The following is a 27,117-nucleotide window of genomic DNA, read 5'->3' on the forward strand; positions in this document are numbered from 1 at the left end:
GTTACCAACAGCAACTCCTCTTCCTCTTCCTGTAGAGGAGGAGTAAGGGGGCGGCATGGGGATCTCTGACTCAGGAGGCGTGTCCAAAATGGGCGTAATTACGGCCTTAGTGGACAAGCGAGTTCTGGCCACCATGAGGCGACATTGCTCCTCATGGCATACCCGGATCAATTTTGGCAAGTCATTTACGGCCTGCTTCCAACAGTCAATATACGGAAACTGACCATAAAGTTCAGGCCTACCTGATACAGCCACGTGTACACGCTGCACCAGATTAGGATCCAAACTGCCACGTGGTGGCCATGCAGCCACCAAAGTAGGCCATTCCCTACTACATAAAGTAGTCAAGCGTGTTGGAGACATCTTTACCCCAAAATCACATACATTATATCCCTTGTTAAAGTTTTTCAACATACATCCCAAGGGATCCATAACCGTTGAATCTGACGCACCCATACTTAGCAATGGAGGGTCGTCTCCAACAGAAAGCAAACAAACACACTTCCAACGGTCACACACGTTCCCCTTGGCAACAGCACCACGTGGTACAGTTACTAGGCGAAACGCACACAACAAAACACTCAGGGAATTCCTGTACACACACAGCTGTTACACCAGTCACTAAATAACTTTTACTATGTCTTTTGGCGAATTTATACAATTACCCACGTTATAATTCTCTGTATCTGAATTACCCGTCTATAACACACCCCAGTAACATCATCTTTACAAACAGTGGTTACAGTATGGTTAGCATTGGTTAGAGTACAATTTAAAGTCACAGTTCAATTAGTAGTGGTTATGGTGTTAAACAAACAACATAGACGACAGTTGTTAGTAGTTATTTACAATATCAGTAGTTATTATACATGGTTATGGTACCGTGCGCTATGATACAGTTACACACTATTCACACTCTCGCTAGACGGCAGAGTTCACGCTATCTAGCCAGATATACACGCTACTACAACAATCCTTAGCACATTTACTATTCCCAACTAATCTATTGGCCAGTACCTCGATGGACTACCTAAAACTATTTACATCCGTTTTGGTTAACCACGCTGCCCAAGCACCACATATAGCGAACTAGAGGGCGGAAATTACAACAGTAGCCTCTTAGTCTATCTACTCTATCAAAAGTCTAGTGGGTTCCAAATTTACACGCCTTCCCACTTAGCCAAGATAGGTTGAGATCTAGCGGACCGAATTTACACAGGCGCCGCTTAGTCTCCCGGTCCCTCCGACCTAGCGAACGTAATATACACCCTAGAACGCTAGTCTAGACAAGACACCGGTGTCCGGCTTGGGCTATTTACACAGGACCCAGCCTGACTCCAATACCAAAATTAAACGGGCTGACTACAGGGCATTTAATTACGAGCGGTGCGCCTTCGCTCCTTCCCTCCACTGGAGGGGGCCAATTCCATACACAAATAACCCCTTATGGGCCTACCGCACAATCTGTATCCAATACCCCTACTGGGTCCACCGTCTAAAACAGTAGTCGTCTTACCTCCTCGTTCCTGAACCTGAGTTCACACTCATCGACGGGGACACCCCAGCACTTACTACGTAGAGGCCGATGATCTCCTGGACAACAGACCAGTGGCGCCGAGACGCAAGGAGGTCCACACAGAAGTTCAGGGGTGCAGCCGTAGGGAGCGTGGGCAAAGATAGACCGTCTCACGCCTCTGCTTCTCAGCTACCGTTGAATGATGAGCTTCCCTGCCAATGCACCAAATGATACCGGAGAAACTGACGGAAGCCGAGCACAGAGAGATGGACACAGGTTTCTTCATGAAGGAAGAGATTCTTTATTTGATTCACCGACCGGGACTCAGAGGGACTAATGTCACCAAAATACAACAAGATCTGAGTCCCGAACATACAGTGTAGGTCCCTTATATAGACATATAACTCCTCCCATAATAAGCTCCACCCACACATACTCTTAACCAATCAATAGAACAAAGACTAACTTCCTGTTTGACCGCATGGCTTGTCCAGCACAATGGAGGAGGGGAATACTATATCCTGTATTCTTGCACATGCTCTGTACACTACTGATTGTATCTTTGCCACATGCAACCAACCGACCGATACATCAGTATATGCACGTACACATACCACGTGGCAATCTCGGCCTACTAAATTTATTTTTACCGAGATTCCACCACAATATGAGTGGTGGCACTGGGCAAGTGGGCACATTATCCACTGTGAGCCTGAAACAGAAGCTGGCAGGCAGGCAACTGCAAGTACATTAAAAAGCAGACTGATGTTCTAGCCCAAAAAAGGGCTTTTTGGGGTGCTGTCCTTACAGCAGAGATCAGATGAGTCCTTCAGGACTGTAGTGGACACTGAATACCCTAGCCTAGCTATCAATTTCCCTATCAAATGAGCAGCAGCTACACTTTCCCTCCTCTATCTAAGAATGCAGCTTCAGAATGAATCTAAAATGGATGCTGTACAGGAGGTGGGAGGGTCTGGAAGGGAGGGTCTGCTGCTAATTTGCTGGATCGTGTCTGCTGATCGTGAGGCACAGGGTCAAAGTTTACTCAATGATGACGAATAGGGGGCGGATCGAACCGCGCATGTGTTCGCCCGCCGTGGCGAACGCGAACACGCTATGTTCGCCAGGAACTATTCGCCAGTGAACAGTTCGGTACATCACTACACATGAGATCTACAGCCATTTTTAGGTCACTGGTTCTGTGACCTGTAGCCCAGTTACATCCGATCTACCGCTCTTTAGTATTCTTTGGGCTCTGACTCATCAGTTTTTATCACTTGTACGCATGTTCTCGGTGTACATAAACGGCTGCTGATGCATTATCCCGCTTCAAATTTCAGGAGTTTTTCTGGCATCACCCCACAACAAACAAACATGTGACCAGGCCTCCTCCTTTCAATAGATCCAATCCTGGATTAGAGGTTCTCCTAGCGCACAGTAAAACGTGTCCCAAATGGTCTTGTCAGATAACACCAGGGAAACTTATGAAAGAGTCTTCAAGTTGTTTTCCAAATTTGTGACAGACTTTCAGATTATAACGAGTTTCTATTGAATCATTGGCTGCATTCGCTACTTTTTGCCACGTTTCTCTAAAACTAGCACACAATACCTTCAAGGTATACCTTATAGGTATACAACACTATATGCTTATTACATTCCTTAATAATAAGACCGTACTGTAGAAGTTAATCTTTTCTGAAAACTCACAGCGATTGCCAATTGTCAGCTCTAAATCTTGAGACATAGCAAACCTACTTGACACTGCACCTTTCGTACAACAAACAAACATCATCACTTATAGGCTTGTCAAATGCTTCTACAATACTCCCGTTACTTGGTAAACCGCTAACAATGCACAAGTTCTTCCTGTACCTGCGAACTCTACTAGTTAGATTGGACTTAGTCCAACCTATTACTCTGGTCATTCATTCCGCATTGGAACAGCTTCATCTGCAGCCAGTCTTATGGTCCCAATTCACATAATAAAGAAATGGGCCACTGGAAATCAGCCACTTATTACAGATGCATACCATGTCCAGAAAGGAAATTAAAATATTTCAATACCATGACTTTGTAAGTATCGTTTCTGGTTTAATAAGTATTGCTTATCCTTTTGCCCTCTTTCTAACAGGCCTAACCACTCATCGGTTCCGGTTCACCACTACTGACTTATATTATATTAATACTTATTCACGATTGGCTATGGTTTCCGACCACTAATGTAAAGGCGTTAGCCTGAAGTTGTGGGAGGAGTTGTCCGGCCTATTTAAACACAGACCTCCCTATACCTGCATTCAAGTTCCAGCGTTGCCCTCCCGCCTTACCCTTTTGGTTAATATTTAAATATCACCACTCTAATTAGGTGGGCCCTCTTTATTACAGGCCTAACCACTCTTCGGTACTAGCACACCACTACCGACTTATCGTATAATAATACTTATTCCCGATCAGCTATGGTTGATTATATATATATATATATATATATATATATATATATATATACAGTCTCCGGTAATGTCTTCGAAGGATCCAGGTGAATCATAGGCTATGGTATGAACAAAGAAATACGATAATATGCAATAGAATGTTGTCTGATGAGTTGCAGTTCAATAGAAATTGGCACTTTTTTAAATTAAAGAAAAAGTTACCTGCGCTCTCTTCTGAATCCCTATGTATATTTAAACAAATGAAGGTTATTTAGTTACTCCAATGGCCATTGGAAAGAATGCCCGCCTGCCACCATCAAGGCAAACCCCCCCTAGATGGGTCCTACACTGACCTTTCACCTTGCTTCCTTGAGCCTCTGGCAAAGATATCTCTAATAAGACTGAGGGGGGTATTTTTTTATACACCCCCTATATACTTATTAACCCTTAATAGGGTACACATGGGATGGGCGGCAGCATTGTAACTTAGCTGTGTGATACAAAAAGTGAATACAACTACAAAATGATAAGTCCTGCGCTCACTCCCATCACTCCTGGGCGGTAGCAACGACCACAGTACACATCAGCCCCAATACATACAGTAAAAACCAAAGTAAAAGTTACCTGTGCTCTCTCCTAAATCCAGTGGCGGATCCAGAAAACCGACGGTCTCCCTCTCCCCTGCCAGCACATGCAGGTGCCAGCCCTGCAATGTGCCTGTGGACCGGAGGGGAGATCAGAGATCTCCCTCCCCGGTCCGCAGGCACTATGCTGACAGCCGGCAGGAGAGGGAGGGAGAAAGGACCCGGGAGCTCTGCCTGCAGCTCCTCCGGGTCCTCCTCTCGCGAGCACGGAGCGTTGCAGCGGTTACCATAGTGTTAACAGTATACATATATAAGAAATAGCTTCCTAATTTGGTGGCCTTAATTATTGGTGATTTCCTATTATCTATAAAAGGTGGCAAATTAAGAAGGTGTAACACACTCCCCCAGTCAAATCCAGTAGTGGCTGGACTCTTGACAAAAAACAAAAAAACACATAATTTCACAAATGCACACATAAGGTTAGGCAGGGTGCCACTGGGACAACAAATAAATTAGATCCCTCACTAGTAGAACAATACTACACACAAAACACCCAAATGACTGAATGACAGTGAAATTAAGGAAAGTGTTGACTTTCATTATTTTGACCATTCTGTTGAAAGTAAAACAGTGGAAAAAACATTAAGACAAAAAAAATAAGACAAAGACCTTTACCTTAATGCTGTACTTTCAGAGGTTTAATATAATACTTACATAGTTCCCTTTGGTATCTTTAAACATTGGCGATTGATTGGCATCGGCAAATGGAAATCTCACATAAGGGTGACACTGCCAAAGTAAGATTGTGCCGTGGTGTAACAAACTGTTTCTAGTCCCGCAATACACCTAAACTGTGTCCCCAAAAGGCTATATTCCTCACAGCCTTCCTCACATTCCCACCATCCTTTCAATCCCTTTGTCCCAGCCCCCTTGCTTGCCAACTCAGTAGCTATGGGTCAGGGCTAGTACCTGCCCAAGGAGCGCTCTCTCCGGTGCTACCTACTTGGAGATATCCACCGGAGAGAGACGCGAGCCCCGAGCCCCAGCAGACTCCCAGGAACTGTGAGGCGGCTTCACTGCCGCAGAGTCCCACTGGCCTTCTGGAAGTCCATGCTGGCCAATAGGAGAAGGGCTGCCATTTAAACTGGTTTTGCACCCTTTCTCCTTAATGGCCGGCGAAACACTTTCCCGCCCTGATTGGCGGGATTTGGTTTTGCACCCTTTTCCCTGATTGGCTGGTGGAACGCCTCCCCTCCCTAAACGCTTATTGACGCAATTTGGTTTTGAGCCCCTTTCCCCGATTGGCGGGCAGAAAGCCTTCCCTCCACGAGCACCAATTGGTGCAAATTGGTTTGCGCCTGTCTCCTAATTGGCCGCTGCTTGGTTTAGACACGAAAGTGGAATTCACTAGCCCAAACCAAGTGATCCGGTGGAACTATTTTCGGGTATGTACAGAGCCTCAAGTCCAGACTTTACATAACGGTTTTTTAGACTCTGTACAGCCGATCGCTCTGCTCTTTGCAGGGATCATAGCTAGGACCAGATGCTATTATTGTATTTTGTGTATTTTTGTGTTTTTTGTGTGTTCGGCTTCTTGTGTCCGGGAGATACCATTATCTCCCAGACACAGCAACGCATGGGCAGGCTTATGTTTTATGTTACTTTGAATGGAGATCCCCAGTGGGGGCCTTTGCATAAATACCGTGTATCTTGCCTTCAATAAAGACATTTCTGTTGTACCCTTCGTCAAGTATCGGCTGGTGTTTGGGTAACCAAGAGCTCTAGTCACGGATTTACTTGGGAGCTGGGAGAATTACAACGGATATTTAGGGGATCTGTTACACGTGGTGGAACTGGTTAGATAACCTAGCAGTCATACTGACACAGTGTAGAGAGGTGAGGAGTACACTGTAACAAATTATTAAGAGATCAGCTAAACAAAGTGACTGAAACTACAGTTGTAAAAAAGAAAAAATAATCTGCTGTGTGTGCTTTTCAATTTTCATACCTAAATGCTAAACGGATTCTGTTGTGCTTATTTTTTTTATTTTTAATTGTATTTATATTATTATAATATCACAAGGGTGGGATAAGTATAATAGCAAAAACAGGTAAAAAAAATACTAAAATGAATCATTCTTTTTACAATTTGCTGTACTTTTTTTTCTTCATATGCTTCAGTCACTTAAAGGGATACTCCAGGCAACTAGACCACTTCTGCCCATAGGAGTGGTCTGGGTGCCAACTCCCACTACCTTCAAGTGTAATTATTGAAGTTTTTATCAACTGCAATATTTACCTTGCAGGGTTAAGTCCTCCTCTAGTGGCTGTCTATCAGACAGCCACTAGAGCGACTTCTGTGTTCTCAGAACACAAAAAGTGTTTTGAGCGACGCTGGACGTTATGCTATGGACGCTATGTGAGGACCTCCAGCATCGCCAAAATCCCTAATATGTTTTCCTGGCACTGGAGAATCCCTTTAAAGGTGGGAACACAATCACATACTAGAACTAATATAAGATGTATAATATTTTAAAAGATAAAAAAAATGTATGTGTGCTCTATTTTTACACATCTTATTAATTTACAGAATACAAATGATATTTTACACATTTCACTGAAAACATTTAATGCTAAATTATCTCTTTTGTTTCCTCAGACAGTATTGGGCTGCTCACTCTTCCCGCAGTAAGTAGAAGAAATCTTTTTAAACAGTGTATTATATTTTAATTTTTACTTTATGAAACATAGCATATATACTTCAAATAGTTGCACTGTAACATTATTATTATTTTCAATTTGCTGTTAAGACAGACAGACGGATAGAAAAAAAAAAAAAAAAACTCAGCGTTTATGTAATGTACCCCACCTAAAACACAAAAGTGTGAGTGCAGCACTAAAATGTGTGTATGATAACACTTCCGCCGTGGCAGCGTGTAGACATATAAAAGGAAAAACAAAACAAATAAAAGAAGCACAATTCTGTGTTATAGGTACAAATTAGTATCAAAAGTGAGTGAATAAAAACTCACATTTAAATGAGCATTTTAAAGAGACAAAGGCTCCAAACCTACAGACCTCTCTGCCCTTGAGGTGGCAGCAACATCTTTGTTAATGATGGTGTGATAAAACACTTACAGAAGTTGGAAGTTGATATAGAATGAAATAAAGGAGAGTCAAATGGTGCAATATTGTTTGGTTTAAAAACACTTAAAACAAATATCCCCCCAAAAATCCTGATCACCTTAGTTAGGTGCACATAAATGTAGAATCTTGTGACAATGCTCTCTTAGGAACCCCTTTTGCAATTTCTAGGAAGGGATAACTAGTATGTAATTTGTTGATTTCATCAAAGATTTATTAACAAATACTGAAAAAGTAATTTAACCCCTTAAGGACACATGACATGTGTGACATGTCATGATTTCCTTTTTATTCCAGAAGTTTGGTCCTTAAGGGGTTAAAAATAGTAGCAACTAGCTTAATTTAAAACATTTGAAATCAATAATAAACACTGGAATCCTTCCTCCGAGTTGCAGTAATCTGTCCACCAGACTTTCTCAATCAGTATCCTGCTTTTTCTGGGTTCCCACTCTTATAGGGAATTGAATTAATAGGCCCAACAAACTAGACACTGCTTTGGGGGGTGTAGATGTGGGACTGTGTTGAATTAAATGACTCACCAATAAGGGAATTCTTTTGAGGAAGGGGGGGGGGGGGGGGGAGGGTGTTTGTGGGGCTGTGTTGAAATATTGTGTGTGTATGTATATATATATATATATATATATTTTTTTTTTACATTGTCCAAAAAACTAATTTGATTCATAAAAGTAAAAAAAAGGGGGGAAGGGGGGATAGAGGTGGAAAGAAGGTATAAAAAAACAAGTATTTGTTAATGTTATATCATTATATATACACAGAATTTTTACATTTAAAGTAAAATTTACATTTACATTTAAAGTAAAATGTATTTAATAAAATTAGATTAAATTAGACATACTAATTTTCCTAAAAAGCAATAATCAAACCTCAAAAATGTATAAGTTGTAATTACCAGAAACATAAATCTATTGCACTTAATAATTAAAAAAAAATATGATATACAATCAATGAAATTATCAATAATAATGTATATAAAATACAGAAGGTGTATTTAAAACGTGGTTTGGTGCATATAAAAAAATGGATAATTAGATAAAGTGTGTATACATTTGGAGATTATAAAAAAAAGCTTTTTGTTAAATGGGTTGGTAAAAAAACAAACTCACACTATGTAAGCATTGATCCTAAAGGGACACTATAGTCACCAGTGCAACTACATGTATTCCTGACCCTATAGTGTTAACACGACCATCTAGCCCCCCCTGGGCCCCTCATGCCTCCATAAATATAGTAAAAATATTACTGTATTCAAGCCAAAAGCTGTAAATCTGCATGCTGTTAGACACAGGAAAAATAAGCAGTCCGCTGACATATGATAGCCTGATCCAATCACAGTGCCTCCCCATAGGATTGGCTGAGACTGACAAGGAGGCAGATCAGGGGCAGTACGGTCATTCATTATTGGCTATTGTAAATTCTATGCATACCATGCATCTGTTTATTTGTCTCTCTTTTTTGTCTTTCTTTTCACTGTTAACACATTTTTGGTTTGAGTAACACTTTAATATCTCTATATTCTTATAATATATTTATATTCTAGTTAACTTATTTTACTGCATTAAAAAAAATCTTTTTACTAAATGTATTTTATCTCAGATTATATTGCTTGTATATTTTAGTTTTGTTTCTCAGATTCCCCTTAATTTAATAGATGACATCATGGCAGCATACAGTGGCCACTGAAAAGTTGTGCCTTTTTCTATTTAGTTACTGATGTAACCTAGCAGTGATTCCAATGCTTTATATGCACTGTGGAAAGTGTCAAACAATCTCCACGGAATTGGCCATTTTAGTTTCCCTGAGGAGATGGAAATAGCAATATGCCTCTTTAGAAAGTAGCAATATGGATCCTATGCAAATAAAAATGTTTCTGTGGGAACATAATGCCTATTGAAATTAACCCTTTTAATGCCACAGGAGACAGCAGTTTAATGCATTGCTCTCTTCTGTGTCACCAAAAGTGAAATAAAAGTGAAATGTAATTGTGTTCAATTTATTTATTTATTATTTTTTTTTTTTCAATTCTTTATTTTATTGTGCACGAAAGAAATACAAAGAGGCAAGCAATGCCACAACAGCTATTGCCAGCTTTTAAGTCAACATGTAAAGACGTGTTTGGCATATCAGAACATTGCACTTTTTATATATTATTATGTAGTTTCATCGAGGATTAGATCAATATGTCAGTTGTAAGAGAAGGCAGACCAAATACTGTTTCAGGTTATCATACTGACTTATGTAAAAATTAAAGGATCACAAGCTTATCTAAGATCGGAACCAAATAAAACAAGAATGAGAAATACAATAGAACTAGACATGAGTTACTATGCTTGCATCTGTTGTCTCAGTGTATATAACGTGAATAAAAGAATATAACCAACAAAAATGAAGCACGGACTGTCATTCAGCATGTGCAAGGAGGCATATACTTATATACTTAGGTCCTTTGTGTGGTAGAGACAGTGCATCTCCCAGGACCTTGGGCTAGGTACTGTCATGATGTGGTCAGCCTATTCCCTGTATGGGGAGGATAGAGTCCTGCATGGTGTCTTGTGGCTGATGTTGCTCCTGACCCCGGTCTAGCTGGTCTGTAGATCTGTGCAGTATCCAAAGCTGGATTGGAGCGAGGTGTTGCGGTCCTCTGGACCTCGGAGTTGCCAGGTGGGGTCGCTTAATCCTCCTCTTCTGTTGTGCTTTCTGTCTTAGATAGTGTCCCAGGCGGGTGTTTGGGTTTCCACGTTGGGGTAGATTGCGCCGCTTGGTCCGCCGCCATTTTGAGGCTCGGGTTGCAGTGCGGGCCTTCAGGGACTTTCTCCCTTGGCTGCTTGTCGGTTGTGTGGCAGGCAGGTGAGCTCTGCCCTCTAGCTTGTGCCGGGTCAGCATAGCCGGTGAGGCAGGTTGTACGGTCGGTGGGGAGCTCCGCTGTCTCTGTGCAATGCGTATCCAGAAGGCTGCGAAAACAGCATCCAATCTTGTGAGTAGCGAGCAGGCGCTTGTGAGTTGAGTGGGTCTGTCTGCGCTCTCCGTCATCTTTGATGCGGCAGACTCCCGTTGGCTTGTTATCCACGAGTTGCAGGCATTATCTCCTGGGACCGGGATGAACAAGGGCCCAGAGTAGAGAATCCAGCCATGAGTGGCGCTTGAGGAGCGTCCGTCTCCTCCGCGCCGGCCATGCCTGTAGGCCGCATACAGCTCTCGAGTGTGAGTCACTTCAAATGTGGTATGTTTGGTATCTGTTGAGACACCGGAGTTTTGTTAGGACCTTGATAGCCTTTGTGAGACTTTGTGCTTTGTAGTTTGTTGATATTTCGCTATATTTAGCCGGCCAAAGCAGGAGCTGTGTCTCCAGACGTCCGCTCAGATCGGCGGTCCGGCCACGCCCCCCAATTAATTTTATTAAAGAAACAAATATACAAACTTTTTCTTTCTGTTCGTGAAATATTTTTTTTCATACAACCAATATATATATATATATATATATATATATATATATATATATATATATATATTTATTTATAGTTTTAGGAAGGGTTGAGGTCATTTCTCTCATTATATTTTGTGTCACAATAAAAATATTTTGGCCACACAAATGTAAAATATATGAAAATAGTTGTAGGAATTTAATAATAATTACCTAATATTTTACATTAGAACTTTATCTATTCTGATTGTTTTATCATGTTGTCATGCAAGCATGTTATCATTTTTCTTTCTTTGTTTTGTTTGCAGCTAAACTCCCCTTTATCAAGTTACTACCAAGTGCTTATTGAAGGATCATCAAACAATACAAATATTTTCTATCAACGGTTTTACTTAAGAAAGCAAGTTACACCTGTACACATTTTCATACAAACTGACAACATTTTCTATAAGCCTGGACAAGCAGTAAAGATCAGAGTCATTTCAGTGTATCATGACCTAAGACCATACAATGGATATGTGGACCTTGTTGTGAGGGTAGGTTTCAATATCTATGATGGTAAATGAGTGTTTATTTTTTATTTTTTTATAAGCTTTCATAAATGGACAGGAAATCATCATACATAATCTTATATTAAAGCTTGTGCTAAGCAGATGTTGATCATAAACAGACTTTTTAAAGATATGTTACACTCTAGATTTGTGACATACCAAAAAAATAAATAAAACAATTTCAACCAGGGCTCAACAGAAACTGTGCTACCACTCCATATTTGCTAGACTGTATTGTGGCTTCATGGGGGAAAACATGCTCTTTTTTACAATATACATTTTGTATTGATTGTTATAAATATAGCACAGTACACTACACTTTGTAGAAACATACAGCTACATAGCTACACAGGCTGAAACAGATATCCATAAAGTTTAGTCTTTCTCACATCTATTTTTGCTGTTGATTCAAAAGAAGGAAAAATCAGTGTGAAGCGCTTTCCAATTTTGCAACAAACTAGAAAGCATTCCTTCTTGATCCCAGAATGGCAGTCAGATCTCTCCTTGGACCAAGACGAGTTAATTCCCTATCAAAGTCTAAAATTACTTAACAAAAATAAGCACTAAAGAAGAACAAAAAGAAAGGGAACCTGAAAAAGAACAAAAGCCTTCTTATTTGAATTAGATGGGGGTGAGGGAATAAAGTATATGAGATCCACTCCTACCAAGTATAGCCAACATTCATATTTTACTGACCTTAATCAGAATGAGGGTTTTAGGTTAGCAAGGGGTTAACATCAGAGTTAGATAATGTTACAATTTTCATTTATCCAAATAAATGCTTGATATAAATGCTTAACATGCAGTCTTTAACATTCTATTGGCCTGTATACATATACATTTCGATGAGTGGGTGACAAGTGGTTGGCACCTCCGCACAATAATCAAATATTCATTCTTCAAGTGCGTTTAAGCTGAGTCTTCTAGCTTGTGTGCCATGCGTGATGGCACCAAGGTGGGGTAAGGGGTTTGCAAAATATTTAACTTGGAGCAACAGGTGGTGTAAGAACTGGTGATATACCAGGGTTTATACTATGCTGTGTAGTGTTTCATTTGGTCAACTATACCCTTTTCAGCTCAGTGTGGGATTGCTGTTGCCTTCTAACGTGTATTGAAGTTGCGGCCCTGTCTTTATTCCTGTGTTTTAATCAGCTGTGCCTCAGTTTCTCGTGTTGCTGTGCCACCCCCCTTATCCTCATGGACATCTGCTCATAAAGGCAAATATTGTCTAACCTCTTTGAGATCTCCTCCAAGGAGGGAATCATTGTACTTTTCCACTGGGAGGCTATGGTTGTTTTAGCAGCAGTTAGTAGATTGATAATTAGTGTGGAGTGAGAATTGCGGGTCATGTTGGGCAGTATGTGAAGTAGATAGCCCTCAGGTGTTAAGGGGAGTGAGAGGGATGTGACAGTGTGAATAAGTTAAACGTTGGAGGAGAGAAAGGAAAATTGCAGCCCAAAAAAGAAGTCGTAAGATAATAAATATATTAAACACAATGATACTTAGTGATCTATTAACAATATGTACAGTGCTAGAAAAGCAAAAAATATATATATATACATATATACATAACCTAGTAGCAACCTAGCAAGAGTTCAAGTACCTCTTGCCCAACTGCAACCCTACAGTTACCACATCTTACCGTTTGCCTAAGGTTCATAAGAACATCCCAGATCCCCCAGACCAATAGTATCTGGCAACAACTACCTCACTGAGAGACCCATCAAATATGTGGACAGTATCCTACACCCACAGTATCCTACACCCACTAGTCAAACAGCAACCATCATACCTACAATATACTTGCATTTAAAAATCTAGATATATACCCTATTGGCAAGCCTTGATGTTGTATCCCTGTATAGCAACATATTGCATGATAAAGTCATAATAGCATGCAACTTTTTCCTGGACCGTACATCATTTGATCAACGTCAAAAAGACTTCATCCTGTCCAACAACTACTTCATCTTCAATGGCAAATTCTACCTTGAGATTACAGGCACTTCAATGGGCACAGCTTGTGCCCCTAGCTTTGACAATCTTTTCCTAGGGTGGTGGGAACAGTATGTCATTGACATATACCAACACTACATCCTATGTTGGTACAGGTACATAGATGACATACTGCTCCTATGGACAGGCCCATCCTCCATATTTGAACAATATGTGGAGTATTTGAACCACAACAAGATCAACCTTACACTCACCCATGTTATTCATGAGAGTGAGATGATCTTCCTGGATCTTAAAATCATACTGTCCCTAGACGGCACCCTACATACACAATTGTACCGAAAAGCAACCTCCACCAATATCCTTTTACATTGGCAAAGCCATCATCCCCCAGGCTCAAATCCTCTATTCCATATGGCCAGTACCTAAGGGCTCATAGAAACATAGGTGACACAGACTTCTTTCAAGAATGTCTGGAATTAAGACACAGATTTCGATCGCTTGGATACCCCAACTGGGTACTTAAAAAAGCATTTCACAAAGCATGCCAAATAGATAGAGCATCAAGCCTAAGAACCAAAAGAACCCCATCAAACAAACAATTAGATGCATAGCCACATTTGGTGGTGGCTGACTAACTATGACTGACACCCTAAAAAAAATACTGGCCCATACTTACACACAATCAGGACCTTAACTTAACCTCTGAACCTTAACCTACACTTATTGTATCCTTCAGAAGTAGTTTGACCCGAGTGTACAGATCTTCACAATACTGCTCTAGTAGTGACAGCTAGATTGCAATTACTTTTGGGGACTTTGTAATGGGGTGTGGTGCACACCTTTCCTCAGGACTGTGAGTTTGTAAGATATTCTTGACTCTCAGGTATAGAAACAGATCTTTGGGAGTAAGGGAGAATTCTTCCTGTAGGGTCAGAAACTATTTCAAAGCGTCCCTGCTATAAAGGTCTCCCACTCTGCTGATGCCCCTCTCGGTCCACGCTTGGGTGGTTAGATTGGGGGAATGGGCTTGTAAAGCTGCAAGGGCGGCAAGGCTAAGCAATGCTCTAAGGTCGAATAACACTGGGGCCAAGGACATCCAGGATTTCAGGAGGGTTTTTGTATACGTTAGAGATGGTTTTACAGTGGGAATTGGGGCATTCATCCACGTGGCATGGGTTATGTTGAGTGGTTTTAAGCAAGTGTTCTCAAAGGTGAGCCAGGTAGGGGCCAGTTCCCCATTTGGAGATGTTAGCAATCTAAGTCCTTGTGCCAATAAGGACAATCGGTAGTAGTAACGAATATCCGGTAGGCCTAAGACTCCTTTGTTGTAGTTAAGGCCTACATTTTTGTTTGAAAGGGGTTTCCTTTTCCATATGTGGGCATTTATAACTGATTGGAATCTTTGAATCAGGTGGGTAGGTAGTTCTACAGGAATGGATCTGAAGAGGTACAATATATGCGGTAATACCATCATGTTTATTGAGTTTATCTGGCTCAACCATGACACCTTCAGATCTTCCCATGCTGTCATTTGGGCTCTACTCTAATGGAGCACAGGAATATGGTTTTCCAGTGGGAACTGTTGGATTGATTTTGTTAGTTTGATCCCCAAGTAGGAGAGTGACTTTTTCCACAAGTCGAATGTGTTGTAACTGAATGCTGTAGTATGGGTAGTGCTTGGGTTTTTGTGGTGTTGTTTTGATACTGTGCTGTATCTAGCTACCAGGGCAAGTAAATTTGGAAGGGACTTTGTGGGGTTGGTCATGTACAGGAGGATTCGCCTGCAAACAATGCCATCTCTTGTTCCCTGTTTGGGTTGGAAAGACCGTGGATGTCTGTGCATTGTTTGATGTGGCGTACCAGTGGCTCGAGGCATAGTATGAAAATGAGTAGGGAGAGGGGACAGCCCTGGAGAGTGCCATTTCGAATATCAAATGATGATGATAAGAATCCTGTACTGAATACTTTTGCAGACAGGAGAATTGGGTTTAAATACCCCTCCTGTGGCTGTAACCGGCCTTTAACCCAAAAAACAATTACCAGGTTTCCATGTGCATGATTGCTGCTCAGCACAAACCCTCCTGTGGATTTGATTGGCCATGACCGGCCTTTGACCCCAAAAGTAATTACCGGGTTTCCATGTGCATGATTGCTGCTCGGCACAACTTTTCCTGTCAGGACGGTAATGTTGCTCGGCACAACTTTCCTGTCAGGACAGTAAATGCCATTAACTACATTTTTCTGTGCGGATGAATATGTGACACTCATGGTTTTCTGTCGTGTGCAATTCTACATCCTGTAGTTCAAGTCGGAGTTGTTCTATGTGCCTGTGAGGTTTTTTGTTGGCATGGTTATATTTTTGGTTTCTAACAATGTAAGCTTGTGAAGGAGATTTGGTGTCATTATTTTAATAATTAGTAAACCTCGCATGACTATCTTGTGTGCTAGCCACTGAGTGGTAATAAGGGTCAAGCATGATTCAAGGTGTTTGAAATAGTAATTGAGTTGGGTGTTGATTTTAGTGTAGTTGTCTGGGCGATCAAGGAGGGCCTCGTTCAGACACCATGAGCCTCTTTCACGAGCCGGGTACGGGACCTGTAAGGTTACCGTCAGAGGCGCGTGGTCTGACCATGTAATTGGACCGATGGAAACATCAGAAATATGTTTTAAGGTATTTTTATCTGTGAGACATAGATCAATTCTTGAGTGGGTCATATGAACTGGGGAGTAATAGGTGTAATCCCGTATGGCGAGTTATAGACATCTCCATGTGTCAAGCAGGTCATGCTCGTGTAGTAGGTGAGCCAGATGCTGGTCTAGCACCAGGGACCCTCGCTTGGGGCCTTTGTTTCGTGTGCATTGAATGTCTAATTGTGGGTCTGTGGTGCAGTTGAAGTCCCCGCAGAGCAACACATGTCCCTGTTTAAATTTTTCGACCTTCCTCAGTGCTGAGTTAAGAAAGGATTTCTGGTCCTCGTTGGGAGCATAGAGTGATCTCTAGACAATTCAAGGAGCCCACCAGAATGAGCAGCCAATCGTCTTGACTAGTATGAGTAAACACCCAATCATTATGAACGGAAATGGAAACTCCCTTTGATTTGGTTGGGGCATATGCATGGAATGCCTGGGAGTAATTTTTAATTGTAACTCTCGGGGGGGTTGCACTTGCAGAAGTGGGTCTCTTGCAGGCAAGCAATGCCCCCCCATAGCTGTGGATTTCTTGCAGTGCCAATGTCCTTTTATGGGGGCTATTAAGTCCTTTGACATTTAGGGAGAAAAGAACCAGGGAATTAGGCATTGCCATAAGTTAGCCTCCAGTTTAAGCGATCAAACGCTTACAAGTATAACAAATGAAACACAGGGTCAGGATTCAAACTGGCATTTGCTACACTTAAGTTGCATTGTCCCTATGTGGAAGGGGGTTTTGATGACAGGGTTATCACCAACTGGTGTCATATATCAGCAGGCAAGGTGGGTCTGGTGGGCTTGGCAGGTGCTGTCCTTGGAGGAGATAGTGTCAGTTATTTTATTCCATCGTGACGAGCCCGCCATCTGCCATTCACCAGATAATCTCCTTTGTAGTTTTGGGGCTGGTGCTGGTTGGTCCGGCGAACAGAATAGTCCCCATTCTCTGAGAAGGTGCAATCCGTCATCCGGTTCTTCTATCACATAGCTCTTGTTATTCTTCCATAGAAGTATTTTTGTAGGATATCCCCAACGATACTGTATTCCATGGTTGCGTAGGGTTTTTGTGACCAAGATAAATTCTCTTCTGCAGCCCATATCAGTGCCGAGAGGTCCGCAAATAGGCTCTGGTAAATTTGAGAGATTTCGAGCTGCAGACAGAAACGAGTCAAGACTTGTAGTAGTGGAGTCTGAGGTGAAGCGTTGTGGCCTAGGGAGTCAGTGAGCCCGATCCATCATCCATTCCACATCCCCCAGTACAGGCATTACGGCCTGGCATAGGCCTTTAATGTAGCCAGGTAGGGCCTCGTGGGTGATATTGTCCGGGATTCCCCGGAAATGCACATTGCTGCATCTCGAGCGGTCCTCCATGTCTGCAAGCTTTATTTTCAGCTGGATGTGCTCTTATGTTAGAGTCTGACGCTTCTCTGCCATGCCATTATGTGCTGTGCATATTTCTTCCCTGCATATTTCCAACCGGTCTGTCCAGTCACCAATCTCTGAGAGCTCCCTGTGAATTCCACAGTCATTTGCTTTATGTCTGTGTTTAAAGTTGCTCTCAGTTCTTGTACAATTGTATGTATATATATATATATATATATATATATATATATATATATATATATATCTCACTGACAGGGTTGTCTGAGTAGTGGATCGGTGTCGCCTCACTCTCGGGTTGGTCTTCCGCTGCAGGAGAGGGAACCATGCTGTCATTGCCATCTTGGATAGGCTGTTGTCCATCTTTTTTGGTGGATCTGATTGGATCTGTAAGTTTGAGTTGCTTGGACAGTGCCATGGTAGAGGTGGTGGTTACCTGGCTTAATTTTAGGCATTTTGCAATTGCTGGTTAGGATTTTCGTAGTGTGGGGGTCAGTTAGAGCCGGGAGCTCTCACTCCATGCGTCCGCTTTGTACGGCTGCTAGCCACACCCCTGCTTCCCAAACTTTTATGGGCCGAGACCCACTTTTCAAAATGCCAATTTTCCTAGATCAACTCGCGTTTAATGCATATTTTAAAAAAGAAACACCATGGCAATCAGCTTTGCATACAATTGGCACACCATAGCAGTCAGCTTCAGATGCATAAAATTGGCACACAATGGCAATCAGCTTTACAGGCATACAATTGGAACACCATAGCAATCAGTTTTAGATGCATACAATTAACACACTGACAATCAGTTTAAGAGGCATAAAATTGGCACACCATGGCAATCAGTTTTAGAGGCATAAAATGGGCACACCATGGCAATCAACTTTAGAGGCATAACATTGGAATATCATGGCAACTCTAGATGCATAAAATTGGCATACCATGGCAGAAACATGGCATACCATGGAAGTTTTAGTGGCATAAACGTGGCATATCATGGCAATCAGTTTTAGAGGCATACAACTGCTTATTCACAGACTCAGGCAGAATCAAAAGCGCTGTGTCCCGCTCTTTCATCCAGGCACTTCACAATGAGTATCCCAGTGGTGGAACTAATCTAGGCAAAAGATAATGGGGGTTTAGTTACATTATATGATCATACATTGCATAAGCCTGCCACAACATCAATGCACCTCATCTCAGGACCCTATTTAGCCTTGTACTGCAGATGGAAGGATTTTTCCCCAAGTGAGTAGCTCATTTAGTAGACGGTTGTTAGTGTAGGACCTGCCAAAGGTGGGGTACATTGACGTTGTGGCAGGCTTATGCAATGTATGATCATATAATGTAACTAAGCCCCATTATTTTTTGGCCTAGATTAGGTGTTTTTAATAAAACTAGCAAAATCTGTCAGCACCAAAGTAGCTGTTTAGTAAATAAGGGAGTGCGCTGGATTTTCATTTTTACTGTAACTGTGTGCCTGTAACTGTTAATAATTGTTTTCCTGTAACTGGGTGTGACTGTCTGCCTTTAACTGTTTGTTTGACTCTGAACAGAAGCGCTGTGTCCCGGTCTTTCATCCAGGCACTTCACAATGAGTATCCCAGTGGTGGAACTAATCTAGGCAAAAAATAATGGGGGTTTAGTTACATTATATGATCATACATTGCATAAGCCTGCCACAACGTCAATGTACCTCATCTCAGGACCCTATTTAGCCTTGTACTGCAGATGGAAGGATTTCCCCAAGTGAGTAGCTCATTTAGTAGACGGTTGTTAGTGTAGGACCTGCCAAAGATGGGGTACATTGACGTTGTGGCAGGCTTATGCAATGTATGATCATATAATGTAACTAAGCCCCATTATTTTTTGCCTAGATTAGGTGTTTTTAATAAAAATAGCAAAATCTGTCAGTGTGGGGGGGAGTGGGGGGGGGGGGGGGGGGGGAAATATATGGTGAAGGAAAAGGGTTTTAGAGCATCTACAGTTTCAAAGATTATTTGCAAAGTACTAGCCCTCCTGTGTCTTCTGTCGTCTAGTCCCTCCACTTCCTGTACAGCCTCATACACAGACAATTATTTAAAAAAAAAAACACTTTACCCACAGCATGCGGCCCCTATCCTACCCCACATATTTACATATGCTGCATCCACTTCTCACACACACTGAATCCCCTGCACAAATACACACACTGCTTCCACTACACGCACACACACACATACACTGAATCCACTACACAAACACAACTTGCATCCACTGCACACACACTGCATCCATTACACACACTGCAACCACTACATACACACTGCATCCATTACACACACACACACTGCATCACATTACACACACTGCATCCATTACACACACCACATCCACTTTATACAATCACTGCATCAACTACACAAACACACACACTGCATTCACTACACACACTGTACTCACTTTAGACACCCTCAGCATCCACTACACACACACTGCATCCACTAAACACAAACCATCTGCAGTCACTAAACATACTACATCAACTCTATAATGTCCATTTAATAATTACAGAGATTATCCCACTACTACTATAGCAAATATAACTCATGCTGATGCTGTTTTTCAGGATCCAGAAAATAATATTATTCAGAAGTGGCAGAATCTGACCAATGATCTAGGGGTTGTATCTACTGAGTTTTTGCTGTCTTTCAACCCCATGCTTGATAACTGGACGATAGAGGCTACAGCAAATGTAAGTAGAGCATAATATCATATATTTAAATGAAAAGCTACATTACATAGTACAATCTCCTTAATTTGATTAAAATAATTAATCTAAAAGTCCATTAAAATCCTTATTTCCCTTTTCTAAAATCCTGTTAACTCATGTAATATGGAGGCACACAGTTATATTTACATATACAAAGATGAAAATTCTGTAATTTTATTACAAGTATGCTAAAATATACAGTATATGAACATTGGGTTTCCACGTCTTATCAAACGTAAAAAAAGGTAATTTTAACTATTACACAAACATTTCTGAAGTGCTTAAAGCTTGATGTAGATGGAATACTAATATTTTGTACTTTTTGCATGCATTTTTTACATTGAATATTCAAAAATGGACATTCTACCTATGCTAGTTACATAGATATGTTTGACACATACAAACATTTGTTGCAAAGAAATGTTATTCTGAAATACTTTTAGTAACATAGAAACATAGAAACATAGAAACATAGAATCTGACGGCAGATAAGAACCATTCGACTCATCTAGTCTGCCCAATTTTCTAAATACTTTCATTAGTCCCTAGCCTTATCTTATAGTTAGGATAGCCTTATGCCAATCCCATGCATGCTTAAACTCCTTTACTGTGTTCACCTCTACCACTTCAGCTAAGAGGCTATACAATGCATCTACTACCGTCTCAGGAAAGTAGTACTTCCTGATATTATTTTTAAACCTTTGTCCCTCTAATTTAAGACTATGTCCTCTAGTTGTGGTAGTTTTTTTTTCTTTTAAATATAGTCTCCTCCTTTACTGTGTTGATTCCCTTTATGTATATAAATGTTTCTATCATATCCCCCCTGTCTCGTCTTTCCTCCAAGCTATACATGTTAAGTTCCTTTAACCTTTCCTGGTAAGTTTTATCCTGCAATCCATGAACCAGTTTAGTAGCCCTTCTCTGAACTCTCTCTAAGGTATCAATATCCTTCTGAAGATACGGTCTCCAGTACTGCGTACAATACTCTAAGTGAGGTCTCACCAGTGTTCTGTACAATGGCATGAGCATTCCCTCTTTCTACTGCTAATACCTCTACCTATACAACCAAGCATTCTGCTAGCATTTCCTGCTGCTCTATTACATTGTCTGCCTACCTTTAAGTCATCAGAAATAATCACCCCTAAATCCCTTTCCTCAGATGTTGAGGTTAGGACTCTATCAAATATTACGTCCAATATGCATTATCTTGCACTTATCCACATTAAATGTCAGTTGCCACAACTCTGACCATTTTTCTAGTTTACCTAAATCATTAGCCATTTGGCTTATCCCTCCTGGAACATCAACCCTGTTACATATCTTAGCAAAAACTGCTCCAGTTGAGGCTTGAACTCACAACCTCGGCATTGCTCAACAGATGAGCCTAGACTTCATGAAGGGTGTAACAGGAATAACTTTTATTGATGCCACACTGGCTTTTATGAGAAATCCTCCTGCAAGAGGACCCCCCACAATAAACAAAGACAATAACCAATCAACATACAGATTTACAGTAACCCCCGCCCTCTCTGCCTGGGAGATATTGAAATAAGTTAAGGAATAACCCAATTATCTCCATGCAGAGGGCACACAATTTCCCCAAAAGTTGGAACACCCCTTTCCACACCAGGTATCCCCACAAATTACATATCCCCTGATAGCCCCGATCTGGGGGACCAACATATCCAAATTTCACCCAGATCGGTTCAGGGGTTCTTAAAAAGTATGGAAGTCACAAGTTACCAACCACACACGAAGCTCCTGCCCAAAACAGTTCCACAAATTCAGCGTGTGCGGTCGGTCAATTCAGAAAAAGGCATTTAAATGAATAAAAGTCCAGAATGGATCCTCCTGGCTTATAGGAGCGATTGCTCCCCTTGTCCGTATGAACAAAACTACTGAATGGTGCTCTCCTGGCTGTTCGGCAACTAAAGGAAGCAGGCGTGTGGTAGTTTCAGCGGTGGTTCGGGAGGTCGAGTGTCCGATTTTAGTTCCAGACACTCAACGACCAAGTTCCGCTGCCTCCTTTCGTGCAAACAAGATGGCCACCGTTTTCTGTTCCACGTGGCATTTGGCTATACGAACAGACCAGAGAGCTCTTAATAGATGGTTCTTTTGAAGTAAATGAGCCAGGAGGGTGGTCGGTGTTCGGTAGTTTTAAACTACCGAACTAATAGATTCAACATGCACAAAATACTGCAGAAAAGCCCGGACATAGGAGAAAATACAGCACTCAGTCTATTTTCTTAACACACACATATATATATATATATATATATATATATATATATCATGTCAGAGATGTTAGATTAAAAATGAGGTCTTACTCTTTTGTTCAGTGCACAATCGTAATTCGATTTCCTTGCTTCTCTTTGACATTTGCAACAGAAGGGGATAGGGTTAGGGAATACTACAGGGTTTTCGGTTCCTACCTGTGGATCCTCGGAGTGTGTCGGTCCAGCTCGGCAGGCTTGCGCCCTGGTAGTCACGGGGCAGGTTCTGGCGGGATCTGGGGTAATCAGCTGTGAAGTTAGGCACCCCAAATCATTCCCCAACAATACAGGTAGGCCGGACATAATGCCTACTTCCATCTGTTTGGCTCCGGTGCCCCAATTTAACTGCACCCGAGCTGTGGGTAGCTTGTGGATGGCGCCTCCTGCCACTCTTACTGCAACAGTCCTGTTGGTGCGTGCCTTTGCAGATACGGTGTGAGTCTGCACCAGGGTAAGGGTGGCCCCAGAGTCTCGTAGTGCCTCTGCCTCCTTTCCATCTACTGTGACCCATTGTCTGTGGTGCACCGGGTTGTCCCCCTCGGCATGGGATAGGTTCACCTCATGTAGTACGGCCCATTGTTCAGAATCAGGGTTGTTGTCTTTAAGCGGCACGTGTTGATAGTGATGAGTGGCTGCCCTCGGGGGTGGAGTGCTGGACCTTACCAGAGGACAGTTTCCACTAGCCTCTCCTTTTCTTCCCTCGTGATGCTCGTCTGCCAGCTTGGCCGCTTCCTCGACTGTGGCCGGCTTCCTATCTCTGACCCAGTCCCTGGTGTCTGCAGGTGTATGGTCAAAAAATTGTTCTAGCAAGAGGAGTTGCAGCACCTCCTCTAGTGTTGTGGCCTGGCAGCCTTGTATCCAGTTTTGGGCTACCTGATACTTCCTAAAGGCCCATTCGGTGTAGGAGTCTCAGCCCCCTTTCCGTAATGACCGAAACTTTTTCCTGTAAGTCTCTGGGGTCATGGCATACCTGGCTAGCAGAATTTCCTTTACCCTGACATAGTCATGTATGGCTGTATCTTGAACTGCTCGGTATGCCTCTGCTGCTCGGCTCTTGAGTTTGCTGCTTAAAATCGCGGCCCATTGCTCTGATTGCAGACCCTCCAAAGCACACTGATGCTCAAAATCCTGTAGGTATGCATCAATTTCCATTTCTCCATCCGAAAAACTTTTAAAAGCAGCATAGTTAATCTTTCTCCGCTGCCCTCCATTTATAGATCCAGCTAAGGAAGCGGTGTCTCCTTGGTTTAAGCTTGCCCGTTGTGCTCTGCGTTCTGCGCAGGACTTGCGTCACCATCTCCGGTTTAGGATTTGGCCCATATAGGTTTAGCCTCCACATCACCTTCTGTTGTAACTCTGCTTCCTCTCGGCTGACATTCGCCATACTGCTGGTTTGGTCGCCCATTAGTTCTGCTATGATGGTAGCTTTCTTTTTGTTGCTTGCCACCTGACCTCGGGCTTCCAGCAGATCCTTTAGTGTAGTCCTTCTTAGTCTCTTGCACTGCTTTGCCATTCACCAGTTGTCTTTATGCGTCCCATTCAATCCCACCGCTGCCACCAGTTGTTAAGACCTGGAGTGGTTATGGTACTGCGGTCTTCTATTCCTTTCCCAATAGCTGAGCATAAGTGATTATAACTGCAGTTAGGAGGTAGAGGAATAGTGTAGATGAATGCAGCTTCCAATATGATTCTCCCCAGCAAATAGAATATTCCTCAAACATGAGCCTAGACTTCATGAAGGGTGTAACAGAAATAACTTTCATTGATGCCACACTGGCTTTTATGAGAAATCCTCCTTCAAGAAGAACTCCCACAGTAAACAAAGATAATAACCAATCATACAGATTTACAGTAACCCCCGCCCTCTCTCTGCCTGGGAGATATTGAGATAAGTTAAGGAATAACCCAATTATCTCCAGGCAGAGGGCACACGATTTTCCCAAAAGTTAGAACACCCCTTTCCACACAAGGTATCCCAAAAAATTACATATCCCCTAATAACCCCGATCTGGGGGACCCACATATCCAAATTTCACCCAGATCGGTTCTTAAAAAGTCACAGGAAGGAAGTCACAAATTACCGACCACACACGAGGCTCCTGCCCAAAACAGTTCCACGAATTCAGCGTGTGCGGTCGGTCAATTCAGAAAAAGGCATAAAACGAATAAAAGTCCCAAATGGATCCTCCTTGCTCATAGGAGCGATTGCTCCCCTTGTCCGTATGAACAAAACTACTGAATGGCGCTCTCCTGGCTTTTCAGCAACTAAAGAAAGCAGGCGTTTGGTAGTTTCAGCGGTGGTTCGGGAGGTCGAGTGTCCGATTTTAGTTCCAGACACTCGACGACCAAGTCTCGCTGCCTCCTTTCGTGGAAACAAGATGGCCACCGTTTTCTGTTCCACGTGGCATTCGGCTATACAAACAGCGGCCGCCCAGAGAGCGCTTAATAGACGGTTCTTTTGAAGTAAATGAGCCAGGAGGGTGGTCGGTGTTCCGTAGTTTTAAACTACCAAACTAATAGATCCAACATGCACAAAATACTGCATATAAGCCCGGACATAGGAGAAAATACCGAACTCAGTCTATTTTCTTCACACACACATATATATATATATATATATATATATATATATATATATATATAAATATATATATATATATATATATATATATATATATATATATATATCATGTCAGAGATGTTAGATTAAAAATGAGGTCTTACTCTTTTGTTCAGTGCACAATCATAATTCGATTTCCTTGCTTCTCTTTGACATTTGCAACATTTAATAATAAAGAAAAATGATAGTTATTGACAAATGTAATTGTTCTGTGATAGTGGTGTTTATGAAACTTTCCAAGCTCCTTGCAGAATCATGTTATTTTTGAGGTGGACTGTTTTGATATAACAAAGAAAAAAGTGTTAATGGGCAAATATAATAACACTTTGTAAACCCTGTAAATGTCTTATATGGCTACATTAACATCAAATGTAGTTGTGCTCAGGTTTATCACAATTAGTCCCTTGTATAATTACTTGTATGTTTGTTGGGTGTATTTATTTGGTGTTTGCATAACATGCATTAAAGTAATTCAAACATAGCTTGCAGCTAGGATCAACTGGTGTCCTTCCATTTTTGATAATTTAATTATTAGCATAATGAAAAGTGGGTGGTTGGCTTCAACCGGTATATCTGGCTATAAGCAATGATGGAATGCTTTTATCATTAGTTATCTGGTCAACTACCGGTACATCATTGTTTGTAGCCATACTTTTTTTTAAATGTCTTTTGTGATCTATTTTTCTAAGAAGATATGTCTATAGGTGCAAGAACACATTACTTATTAAACCAAACTAATTTATAAAAATACTATCTAGGTTTAAATGCACATTAATATATATGATATTGTAGTAGCCCTCTGTCATACTCATATGTACCATACTGTCAGAACAACAGAAGAAGAGAGAATAGGAAAGTAAAAATGTGCAAAAAAGAGGAATTATGGGTTGTATTATCATAATATCAGTTCAGAGATTTTAGGAATGCAGGCTTCCAGTTTCTCAACACAGTATTTTACCCAGATTGTGATTTGTAGACAGATGTACACTTTTTAAATCTTTTATATAGACAGCCATATTTGTCTTAATTGTATAAGATTGTATAAGATTGTATAAGATTAGCCAATAGTAAATAGTTTTTCAATTATGTTTTTTGTGTGTTTTTTAGAGTTCTCAGATCTCTGCACATTTTATAGTTACAAATGGCGGTAAGTAGTACACTTTGTGTCTATCTGCTATGATTACAGCAAATGTAATATATACAAGCTAATAATTACCAATGATACTAAAAGTGCTAAAAAGCATTCAAAATTAGATTTAAAAAAAAATGGGGAAACAATACTTTTGAATGAAAATAATAAAATTATCAGAACTAAAAAGTACAATAAATATAGATGTGCTGCTACACCTTTGGTGCCTCCACCCAATGGGATCAAAGCCCAGGCACACACCGATTTAATTTTAATATTTAATACATATAAGGTTCACATGGAAGCAAAAAAAATAAAAAATAAAATAACACATCAATTATACAAGCCTTGGAAGGAAAGATAAAACAATGTGAAGTTATCATGCATAATCAGCTAATTCTGTAATGTAAAGAATATACATAGTGAAGTTACCCCCCCCTCTAATCAGCACACATAAAAAATCCACTGTGTTTCGTTAGTGTTATGTTTGTGCTGTTTTGTTCTGTAAAATAATAGATTTGTACTCCTTTTATTATTAGGAAAATATTAATAGATTTTTAAGTTTTTTTTTTTATTTAGGCAGGTGTTTTTTATTATGGTGGATGATTAGTGTATGTTCACATCCTTTACCCCTTACATACAGAATGACTCCAGATTCTGTCACA

The 27,117-nt window shown here is 41.2% G+C and overlaps 1 protein-coding gene across 1 annotated transcript in view; it reads left to right on the forward strand.

The window, feature by feature from the left end:
• LOC134586246 (CD109 antigen-like) overlaps nt 1–27,117 on the forward strand; it is a 322,921-nt gene that overhangs the window by 34,455 nt on the left and 261,349 nt on the right. Inside the window, exons 3-6 of the mRNA XM_063441739.1 lie at nt 7,186–7,214; nt 11,418–11,645; nt 20,287–20,412; nt 26,431–26,470. Coding sequence (XP_063297809.1) covers nt 7,186–7,214; nt 11,418–11,645; nt 20,287–20,412; nt 26,431–26,470 — 423 coding nt within the window. The remainder of the gene's footprint in view (nt 1–7,185; nt 7,215–11,417; nt 11,646–20,286; nt 20,413–26,430; nt 26,471–27,117) is intronic.

This window comes from Pelobates fuscus, chromosome 2 (genome assembly GCF_036172605.1).
Source record: "Pelobates fuscus isolate aPelFus1 chromosome 2, aPelFus1.pri, whole genome shotgun sequence".
Taxonomy (NCBI): domain Eukaryota; kingdom Metazoa; phylum Chordata; class Amphibia; order Anura; family Pelobatidae; genus Pelobates; species Pelobates fuscus.